Genomic DNA, 11,530 nt, shown 5'->3' with positions numbered 1-11,530 from the left:
GCAGTACCCGGACGACGGACCGGACGTCTTCTGCCCCTTCCCCTGGGCCGAGATGGTGGTGGAGGATCTGTAAGAGTCACGTCTCCATCTGTCTGCGATTACCACTCAGAAATATGAACATATATATATATATATATGTATATATATAATATGACTAACTATAATATGAGGAAGAGAGGAGGTCACGTGAATAGATACATGATGACAGGTGTAGACTAGTAACATCACAATAGAATGAAAAATAGTAACATCCTAGGTTCATCCTAACAACTCTAAGAACTTAAAAATCCAAGTTTGGAACAAAACAAAAAGATCTAATATTGCTTTTGTTTTTTTAATACTTCTATGAACACCATTTCCCATGAGCCCTAGAGTCCATGAGTGAGTCACAGTTTGTAAAATCAGCAGAGCAAAGAGGACTGAAGTCTTCAGACAGCAGAGATAATACAAAATATAGACTTAAAGTCGTATTAATATGGACGAAAACCAGTTACAATGAAGTGAAGTTTTCATGGGAATTGTAGTTTCTGTTGTTGAACTTGAAATCACATGTTTGTAGTTTGTTATCAGCTGATTTATTGTTAAATGTCATTTGATTCTGATAAATAGTGAAAGTGTATTTTCTATGAAAGAGGACTTTTTGTGAATGAATGAAGTGAGACAGGAGGTAGACTGAACTTCTCTGACTGTGTCTCTCTGTGGAGCAGATAAAATAACACTGTGTTCAGACCCGGACCAGGACTCTCAGTCCCCCTCTGGTTCTGACCCGGTTGTCCCTCTGTCTGTCTCCAGGTGTGGGAACAAGAGGTCCTGCGAGGTCCCCGTCACTGAGCTGGTGTTTGGTGAATACCCCTGTAAGGAGCAGACCAGATACCTGGAGGTCTCCTACAGCTGTGCTACACCTCCTCCTCCTCCACCTCCTCCTCCTCCTCCAACCAAACCGGACTGTACGTACACCGTGTATTTATACTTCTGTTCTCTCACTGACGTGATACATTCACTAGTATTCTACCCTGAACCCTTGAACCAGGTCTTAACCCTCAAACAGCAGGTCTCTGATGGTCAGGTTCAGGCCTCTGATGGTCAGGTTCAGGTCTCTGATGGTCAGGTTCAGGTCTCTGATGGTCAGGTTCAGGTCTCGGGTGACCTGGTTTAGGTCTCTTGTGGCCTGGTTCAGGTCTAGGGTGGTCTAGTTCAGTTCTTGGGTTTCCTGGTTCAGGTCTCTTGTGGTCTGTTCTCTTTTCATCAGAACTTATGTTTGCATTTTATTAAGTGAAACTTTTCTATATATTTATTATTATTATTATATATGTTATTATTATTGTATTTATTATTAGTATTATTATATTTATTATTATTATATGTATTATTGTTATTTAATTTATTATTTTATGTATTATAATTATTATTATATGTATTAATAATAATGTGTATGTCTTTATTGAACTGTTCTTTCATGTTTATTTTATTTTGACATCATCTAATCTTCTGTTTCCTCTGCAGGTGAAGACAAACCGACTGAAGAAGTCTGATGTTTTAACCTTCACTGTTAGCATTTAAAGGATTGAACGTGAATAAAGGTTTTCCTCCTCCGTCGTGTTTCTGTTTTATTGAACAAATAAAACAACATGTATTATTTGTCTTCAGATTCTTTACTGCAGTTAAATATACTACAAGTAGAACTCCATCATTCTAAAAGTATAATCAGAAAAAGTGATGTATTATTACAAACTATTTAATATGCCAGAAAAAGATTTAGTTAAAAACACCAGGATGTTATATTCTTACCCACAATCCTTTGCTGCAGATCTAATGTTATACACAATATAGGGTCAAAGTTCAGGTTCAGTACGTCTCCTCCTCCTCTTCCTGCTCTTCCTCCTCCTCCTCTTTCTCCCCTTCTCTGCTTCCTCTTTCTCCTTTCCTCCTCCTCTTCCTCCTTCTCCCCCTCCTCCTCCTCTTCCTTCCTCTCCTCCTCTTTCTCCTCCTTTTTCCTCCCCTTCCTCCTCTTCCCCCTACTCTTGTTACTCCTCCTCCTCTTCCTCCCTTTCCTCCTACTATTCCTCCTCCTCCTCTTCCCTCTTCCCCTCCTCTTTCTCTTCACTCTTCCTCCTCCTCTTCCTCCTCCTACTCCTCCTCCTCCTCTTTCTCCTCCTCTTCTTCCTCCTCCTCCTCCTCCTCTTCTTCCTCCCTCTCCTCCTCCTCTTCTTCCTCCCTCTCCTCCTCCTGCTCTTCTTCCTCCTCTTTCTCCTCCTCCTCTTCTTCCTCCTCCTCCTCTTCCTCCTTCTCCTCCTCCTCCTCCTCCAGGAGCAGAGCTTCTCCTCTCTGCTGGAGACCCAGGGCGTATTGCTGGACCCGCTGGAGGGAAGGGAGTCACGGGAGAACCAGAACCAGGACTGAGAGTATGGAGGACTAAAAGTGCCAAAATGAAATAAATAAATACACCATTAAATAATTACTTAAATGTGTCATTAAATAATTACTTAAATGTGTCATTAAATAATTAAAATACCAATTATTTCAATATTCACATTTACATTTCATGGTCCTGTGTTGCAGTGCTTCATGAATTGTCAAACTGTCAAACTCGCCCATCAAAGTCAGTGGGTGGGGCTAACGCTAATCTAGTCTGATCCATTGCTTTGGTCTGAAGTAGAGCACCTGGATAGAAAAAACGGAGGATCTTCATGAACTTTCTAGGGAGTTGGTGAGAGAAGTTTTAGAGTTAGAGGATGTGGAAGCAGGATCTGCTGACCCAGAGCATGTAGCGAGTAAAGCAGAGGAACTTATTGAAGTTCTTGGAGTTATTTCCACACTTTCCGACCAAGATATTGACCACAGAGTGACTGCAAATTTAGAAGAAGTAGTCCACCGCTTCTCTGGTACCAGGGTGCACCAGGCCCCACACACACGGGAACCGGGGCGTTTGGCGTATGACATACCGAGTGCAGTTCTGGAGCATCAAGTTCTTTGTGGATTACCCGCTGGCCAATTTGCAGCGATTTTCGGAGTGTCAAAGAGGACCATCAGGAGGCGCATGAAACAAAACGGTTTAAGGTATTTGGACTAAATTCATGATTTTTCAGTTTATGAATTGCCGGTCTCACCCACTCAGAAAGGATATTACGTTTAAGGTAACATTACTTGATGTTTTTGTTTGTGCAGAAAGACAGACCTCTATTCAGCTGTGAATGATGAGGAGTTAGACCGTATTGTGAGTGAAATTCACAGAAGACATCCAAACACTGGCTACAAGCTAATGCGTGGTCATCTGAATGCAAGAGGTGTGCGTGTTCCAAGTGAGTATAATAATATGGGCATTGTTTACATTTATTTTGAATGCGGAGCTCCGCCCTTTTGAAAGGTTAAGGAAGCCTTTTTTGTGAAAAGACGTCGCCCCTGAGATGCAGAATGTATATTATAGAAGAGAAACACATTTCAGGACCGCTGACTTGTATCATCAGAACAGACATGTCCTGTGATTTTTAGCCTCCTATTTAATAGAGGTGGAACAATAACTGACAGTAATGTTCTCAGCATCCGGATGTGCCCCCACCCCCACTGTAAAGGGTATAATATAATCACAGAAAAGGGTGCGTCGTGTGTTCTGACGATACACGTCAACAGTGTAAAGTTGGAGCATGTGGGATCTTTTATACAATAGAGGGACAATATCGGACACTACAGTACATTTTTGAGGCTGTGGTGGTTCTGTAATAGTTTACTGTCTAACACACATCATGTCTTTTACTATTTCCTTCAAAATAAGTAGCTAGTGAGTGTGTGGTTATTCATTTTATTTTCCTCCCCTCACTCTCAAGACTGCAAGAGTCTTTACGCAGAGTCGATGCAGAGGGAGTCTACATGAGCCGTCTAAGGCTGCGTGTATTAAGACGACGGCAGTATTCTGTTCCTGGCCCAAACTCTTTGTGGCATATAGATGGCAACCATAAGCTCCTCAGGTCACTGATATTAGCAGATAAACAATGCATCTTTCTAGATGTTTCATTGGAATTGTTTTACAATAAAGTTGTTCTTTTTCATGTGTTTACAACTGGCTGACAGGTGGAGATTTGTTGTCCATGGTGGGGCGGATGGATTCGGTCGTTTAGTGGTCTACCTGACTGTGGCTGGCAATAATAGAGCTCATACGGTCTTGCAGAGCTTTATCGCTGCTGTTGAGCAGTATGGGCTGCCGTCAAGGGTACGGTCTGATAAAGGGGGAGAGAATGCAGATGTGGCAGAATTCATGATCAGAAGCAGAGGTACCGACAGGAATTCACACATCACAGGCAGAAGTGTCCACAATCAGCGGTAAATAAAAATGTTTGGCAACTGGGCTCACACAACAAACATACCAGTTGAATGTACTTCTTCAGCATATGTCACGTAAATTAACAATTTGTCAATTTTATCCTAAACTCAGAATAGAGAGGATGTGGAGAGATGTTTATGAACATGCCCTGGACCTCTTCTATCAGATCTTCACTTCATTGGAAGATCAGGGAACACTGAATCCAGACAATGAAGTCCATCTTGTCGCACTGCGCCGGATCTTCCTTCCACTAATTCAGCAAAGCCTCGACTCCTTCCGAGATGCTTGGAACTTTCATGGTCTGAGGACTGAAAGGAATCAGTCACCACAGCAACTCTGGAGAAGATACAGAGAGCAAGGACCTATGGAGGACCCTACTGAGGTTAAAGAATGATCAACTTTAAACACTTTAACTGTCTGTTTCCCCAAAGGAATTATGGGACAAAATATTGTGCTAAATGTGCTACTTTAAATGAAACAGGTTATAGTCTCTTCAAAGTCTCCTGAGCTTTCAAAGATCAACCTCTGTGCTGTAGTTTCTACAGTGCATACTATGCACAACTGTATTATTTTACAAAACTGAATTGAATAGGCAACATTTAATTTCTCACCGACTTGGTGACCAAAAATAACAATCTTAACTACCTTGTGTAATGACATGTCAAACTAGTTTTAAGTACAAGATTGATCATGCTTGTCCTCCATTCCGGTTCCTGAGGAGTATGGGATCGACTGGAACGGACCTCACAGTCTTCATGGAGGCACTGTGTCAGTCCCCGAGGTTCAGCTGGCCCGTGAGCTCTCAGATGAAGAGGTCGCCATTTTGCCAGCTCCAGGAGTTTCTGTAACCGATGCACTTAGATTATATGTAGAGACTGTGCAAGTTTTATCAAGAATCATAGCAGACTGATGTCCAACCCATGCTTTTATTTAGCGTGTTAGAACAAGCAAGGATAAACTGAAAAAGTTTGCTTTCCTTTTAAAAAAAACTTCCTGTCTCATTGTCCACAGAATGAAAACCTGAATGCTGTACTGTTTACATTGAAGGTGCAGAACTGTTTGGTTCAGTAAATGGAAAAAATATGTAAAATAAAACAAAAGTCAACTACTGCACAATGTGTTAATGTTTTCAAAGACACTGAACTCGTGTCAATTGACCTGACCTACTGAACAGTGCATGCAATGACATCTGTCTGAAAAAAGTCAAACAAGTCCAAATCCAGTCTGTGCACTATTAATGGCAGAGACAAGTGCTCTTTCAAAGTCCATGTAGGTTTTGAAATGAGCTGGCAGCTTTAGTGTTTGGAAGCATGTGGAGGATGTAGGAAGGGTTCCCCCAGAACTCTCCACTCTCAGTTCAGGAGGAAGCATCTCCCAGCCAACCCAGAATGTCAGCAGCTGGGCCAGGGTACCTGATGAAGCTGAAAGTCATACAAAAAATAATAAAAAAAAATGTATCCACGAGGCATAGAAGCATTTGTAAAGAGAGCAATACATTAGCCAAATAAGGTGTTTATACCCGTTTCAATGAACATCCTTAGAAAGCCAGTGATGCGGCACGTGGACTGTAAGTCCAAGTCTTCATCGTCACTGTCCTCAGCTGGCCATGTGATTTTTTTGTAGGAGCATCTTAAAGAACACAAAAATTGTAATTATTTTAAAGGGAGAACTTATTTTGGTGAAGGAATATGCAGATCACATTCTTGGTAAATGGAAAATACACGCAACTCATCAAACGAAGTCACAAATATAACTAAATTACTGACTTACCTGGGGTGTGAACTGCATTTCAGCCATTCTGGGGAAAAGAAGTGGGACAACATCTGACCTAGATGTCAGCAGAGGCCATACCTTCACATCTTTCTCAACTGTTTAATTTGGCGCATGGTCCTCCCAATGACCTAAGAGACAGACCCGACCCATATTACAGCCCAAATCCTCAACTCAAATTTTACAAAAGTTGGCACAGTAGGGAATATGTTCATAAAAGCACAATAAAGTACTTTATAAAATCCATTCAAATTGTAATACAGAATATATCAACCCTTTACAAGACATTTACACATAAAATAATGTATGCCGCTATTTAGATGTGTGTTTTCCTGGGATTTCCCTTCATTTTGCAACAAATCACATTCTACCTGGATAACAAGTTAAAGACAGTGCTAGTTGTCCTGTCTACAGTCCCAGTTTGCCTGTGATTGAGAATATGGGGTGCTTCATGCACACTTGACAACACCGTTCTGCTTAAGACATAGCTAATGGATGAATGGGGAAATCCCACTTTCTAAATTTCAGCAACTGGTGTCTGTTGCTCGAATGTTTAAAAACTGTAAATGAAAGAAATTAACAGTGGTGAACTCTTGACTGTATCAGCTTTTCACAGCAGGTTATCAAAAAGCAAATGCACATAACCAGACGCGTGTTGTTAAGGTGCTCTCAATGTACTGTAGTGTGATTTTTTTTTTTGTAAAGGATTACATTTTGTTTTTTATGATCTTTTTTCCTGTGTCAACATTTGTGAAATTGGGGGTTTTCTTAAATATGCCACTGTCCTATCAACATTTGCAGGAGTGAGAAATGTTGTAGCAGTTAAACTGTATATACATTAAATGGTGGTTTTGAATAACTTTATATTAGCCCATGGCTATGGGCAAAGATTAAATATCATTAAGTATTCATAGCATGAATTTCACCACTCAAATTTGACCTTTTCCATCTCTGCCAGTGCTAACATAACAAGCCAGGGTTCACAACACTTATAATTATAACTATAGAATTTCAATAACTACAGCAATGAATTCTGTCACTTAACCAGCAGAAACTCACTGCATGGAGTAGAAGTTTGTTATGAAGCCATCTCCGATTTGTTTTGGTGACTGCCGGAAGATCCCAAGACATGGAAAGATCTGAAACTGTGTCCTTCTGTTCCGGTGTAAGTTCTTCTTGTTCAAGCTAGAATCGAGACCACACAAGTTATTATATTTGCCCAAACAATAATTTTTGCAAGACAAAGTTTCTTTTATGATACATACCAGTTTTATGATACTCCTGATGTGCAGATCAGGGCAGTCTTCTGTAACAACAGTTGCCATTTCAGGGTCCCCATTGAACAGTACATGAATTACAGCAGGACTTAATCCTGTGACATGGGGACCATCATGCAGAAAGCTGTGGGTCAACATCCTTCCTGCAACCTGGAAGAGGTTGCTTTCAATGAGTGCCTCTGATGCTGCTGGAACAAGATGGTCAGGTTCACCCTCAAATAGCAGTGTTCGGCCCATTCCTCCTGTAAAGTACCAAGAGAGCAGGGGATAAAGTTACAACAATTAACCACTTAAACCATTTTTAAAAGTGCATCATATTAACCTTCAAAATAGTAAGAGACTTACCAAGGTCTAGACTGAATCCAAACTGGAGTTTGGATATCACTGTTGTCATGAAGTAGCGCATCACTCCCTCTCCGACAGCAACATCACCTGAAATAAAATACTGATAATAACACAGTGGAAAAACAGTCGCTGACTAATACAGGTAACTGGATTAGGTAACATTTAACAAGCAAGAAAGGGATTCCATTCTCCCATTTAACAATTCCATATAAGATACTTGAGTGGTACAACACTTTACTGATACATTTATTTTACAAACTTTATATTACTTACCAGCAAGAGTGCAATGAAGTGGACATGCCCATTCTGGCTGCTGTTTGTAGAATGACAGCAGATCCCGTTCCCTGTCCTCTTCAGAGTCCCTCACATCCATCTTCATTCTAAGTGGTTTCCCTGTTTCATGTTCCTTTAGTAGCTCCTCTTTGAAAGCTTTGGCAGCTTGAGCTGGTTCTTTAATAAGCTTCCATTCTAAACAAACAACAACAATAAAGTTATCTATTTCAGAGAACATGTTGTGAGTTGGCATGTTACCTGCAGATCCAGATATCCTCTGAGTTTACAGAAAAGGAGGAAAATTCTGTCCATGTCACAGACAAAACGTGAGACCCAACATCTTCACAATCTGTCACAAAGCTGAGCTGACATAAAAACAGCATTGTGAACAAAATCTAAATACATTAACAGTTAGAATATATAACCTATAGCAACTCTATTGTGATGACACAAACCAGTGTCTGCTTCGTTGTAATCCAACTGCTCGTTGACCATCACTGCTGGTACTACTGCACCCTCAGCTGATGCTCCAGGCCTCCCTGGACTGTCACTGACTACAGCTGTCTCAGTATCATTTTGTTCACTTTGACCTCCCTCTTCTCTTTCTGATTCCTGCACCGGTGTCTTTGAAGTTAACAAAATTAAAATGATGGTCATACTCCCTTACTTGTGTGCACAACACTCTAAGAGAGACATTTTCCAACAAAAAGAAAGAATATGCTACCCTTACATTGCTTTAGGAGGTCCATACCCATTGCAGCTCACTCTGTGCAGCCTCATCTCCGAAAAGGGAACTTCCGTCTTACAAGTGATGCAGGGGATGACTGGACCAGAGGGAGGACGTGAGCTCTCCTAACAACAACAAAAAGGCTTTTAATCAATGATTAAAAGTCACCAGTAAGCTTTGTTTTGATTATGTATTAACCCTTGTGCTCCCCTTGGTACATTTTATGTACTTTTCAATTAAAAAAAAAAAATAATAATAATAATAATAAAAAAAAAAAAAATCGATAATTTTTCCTGTGTTAATTGTAGTGAGACAAAACTTTCAAAGGTTTTCAGTTTTTTATCAAATTTTTAAATTCCAGTGCTCCATTCCATACTGTTTTATTGAGGCCTTTTTCTGTAGCATTTCTGACTATTGCTTGGCAGTAGAACTCATGATATTCATGATGATTCATCTTTTGTGTTTTTATCATTTAAAATATGAGTTCATATTCCCAAAATGGCATTAAAGGGTTATTTTTTAATAAACTGACACTGCTCAAAAAATAATAATGCATTCAAAATCAATGTTGTTGTCCATTAATGACATATCCAAGGGTGTAATAATCCCCCCCTAAAAAATTCCAGTGTGCACTTACTGTATAGAAAATATCATTTTGTGTTTTTATCATCAGGCATTAAAGGGTTAAAATGATTTAAGAAATACATGTACATTTGATAGTTATGATTAGGACTAAAGTTGGTCAAAAGATTTAATGCAGTGAAAGTGAAAAATATATTTTTACAACACTTTTTAGAAAAAAACAGTTTTTGCACCAAAGGTATTACCTGTTCTTTTTCTTTGAAGGGAGCACAAGTGTTAAACTAGGTACTAGGTACATTTATGTCGTCCTACACAAGCTAAGGGTAGATCCTGCTGAAGTGGCCTTATGTAAATTGTAGCTTGTCCAATCATCGTCGATGGATCCTTCAGATGGCCAATAGTGAATCCAGTGCTGGGACGCTGAATCAATGCCAGATGTCGACTGCGTGTAGATCCAACAATTTTTAAAAATTCGAAGCCTCCCCCTTCTTGGAGCTTTGGAAACACTTCCATCAATTTATTTGTTATGACCATGGGATCATTGTCATTCCCTGGAGAAAAAAATAAAAATAAACCATAACTCATATTGACTCACCTAAAACTAAGCAAATAAGTCTGTGACAACTAGGCATATTATTCACACTATGAAAAGCAATTAAGTTTGAGTCAAATATGAACATTTATATACATTTAACAATATTTATGACTATAAAAAGAAATGCCGAGTAGAACTGCAAATAATTTCAACGAGCCACAGGCAGTAGAAACTTTTTGGGGTTTTGGTAACTGCCTAGTTTAGCACTGACCTGAAAATGTCACTTTTTGCTCTCCAAGTCCTGAAGAAAGAAGGTCCGCCAAACAACAGACAGTGTGTGTGTAGCTTCTTCGGCTAATTTGGACTTGAGCTCGTCTTCTCGTCATATTCCTTCTGGATCCACCGTTATACGGCGCAAAGAGCCTTGCAACCTCGGCTGCAACAAAGATACAGATAAACGTCACAGCTCAATGCCTCAACTTCCATCTTGGGATGCTCAAGCTGGCTAGTTTTATACTCCACCATTAACAATGAACGTATTACACACGAAGCATAATGAGCCTACCGCCTCCAAAAACATTTTCGATTAGATCTAATTTAACCCACACCTTTGTCCCGAGTCATTCATTAGTGAGGAAGGGCACCGGCAGCTGCCGCGGCAGGTCAGTGGCCGCTGCCTCAGACACCGGCAGCGGTTGAGAGATTAATTAAGAAAACCTCGCAGATGAATGCAGAAATCACGTAATGGAAATGCTACTTCCAGCGCGTCAAATACAACACAGACGACTGTTTTATGAAATAAAAGATAAAAACAAATGTCGATAACAGCAACAGTTGCCTGGCAGCCTCACCGGGAAGTGCCACTACTAGCTGACGCTGCCACGAATCGAGCTAGCCCTTGCTGTGATTAGTAGCACACCCGGCTAACATGAAATGACTTAGCTTACCTTGGACAGGTGTACGCGATGAAGCGGCAGGGTTCTGCTGCGACTGAGCCGCCGGAGCCGGAGGAGTTTTGCTCAGAGCTTCTTCTATTCAATTAGCTGCTTCTCGCAGCAGCTCCGGGCAACTTTTAGACATTTTGTCCTGGCGGTCTCAACGTTTGGGGTTAGCAGGACCGACTTGGCGGTAAAGTTTAGTTTAATAGTTATCTAAACCAACGTAGAGGCGAACAGCGCCACCCAGTGTATTGGAAGTAGCTCTGCATCGATCCATTATCTGGAATTGATTTGTCTTGACTTGATGCGCAGGGTAACCAATCAGGCGTTAGGATCCGCCTACCAACTTTGATGGGCGAGTTTGACAGTTTGACAATTCATGAAGCACTGCAACAAAGGACCATGAAATGTAAATGTAAATCGTGAAATGTAAACATAAATATTTAAGTAATTGGTATTTTAATTATTTAATGACACATTTAAGTAATTATTTAATGGTGTATTTATTTATTTCATTTTGGCACTTTTAGTCCTCCATATAGGAGGGTCAGACTGTCAGACCCTGCTGCAGTAGAATGAGAGGTTTTCTAAAGGGACTCTGGTGCTCAGAGACACTACAGCTTTAGTCCACAGGGGGCGACAGAGTCACCACTAAGTTAAAGTTTATTGTAATAAAATCTTTAATGCTGCAGTGTGTCAACAATGTATTATTACTACAGTTTACTTCTAATGAAATATACAAGTACTCCTTCTACCGATGAGTAAAAG

General features: G+C 40.3%; 1 protein-coding gene across 2 annotated transcripts; it reads right to left on the bottom strand.

Moving 5' to 3' along the window:
- Window positions 1-5,234: 5,234 nt before the first annotated feature.
- LOC137867237 (uncharacterized) lies at window positions 5,235-11,107 on the bottom strand. 2 transcript variants are annotated; one of them, XM_068703729.1, is made up of 11 exons: window positions 10,772-11,107; window positions 10,096-10,260; window positions 9,602-9,840; window positions 8,732-8,832; window positions 7,981-8,175; window positions 7,708-7,794; window positions 7,351-7,604; window positions 7,145-7,270; window positions 6,086-6,113; window positions 5,835-5,944; window positions 5,235-5,736 (listed from the first exon to the last, which is right to left on the bottom strand). In XM_068703729.1, the coding sequence occupies exons 4-9, from the start codon at window positions 8,733-8,735 to the stop codon at window positions 6,105-6,107; spliced, it is 675 nt and encodes a 224-aa protein (XP_068559830.1). In that variant the 5' UTR covers window positions 8,736-8,832; window positions 9,602-9,840; window positions 10,096-10,260; window positions 10,772-11,107; the 3' UTR covers window positions 5,235-5,736; window positions 5,835-5,944; window positions 6,086-6,104. The 2 variants fall into 2 exon arrangements, with proteins under 2 accessions (XP_068559830.1, XP_068559829.1); XM_068703728.1 differs by lacking the exons at window positions 9,602-9,840; window positions 10,096-10,260 and having other exon boundaries at window positions 6,086-6,216.
- Between the last annotated feature and the right edge of the window lie 423 nt (window positions 11,108-11,530).

This window comes from Cebidichthys violaceus, unplaced genomic scaffold (genome assembly GCF_023349555.1).
Source record: "Cebidichthys violaceus isolate CVI_PGR_0920_01 unplaced genomic scaffold, fCebVio1.0.p SCAF_9, whole genome shotgun sequence".
Lineage (NCBI taxonomy): Eukaryota > Metazoa > Chordata > Actinopteri > Perciformes > Stichaeidae > Cebidichthys > Cebidichthys violaceus.
The sequence above is the reverse complement of the archived record's forward strand: the minus strand, read 5'-3'. Positions and strand labels throughout refer to the sequence as shown.

Bases quoted from the DNA above. Each gene is read 5' to 3' on its own strand.
- LOC137867237 (XM_068703728.1), bottom strand. The intron at 7,795-7,980 runs GTAAGTAATATA...ATTTTATTTCAG, and splicing joins ACTTCATTGCACTCTTGCTG to GTGATGTTGCTGTCGGAGAG. The intron at 7,271-7,350 runs GTATGTATCATA...TCTCGATTCTAG, and splicing joins TCAGGAGTATCATAAAACTG to CTTGAACAAGAAGAACTTAC.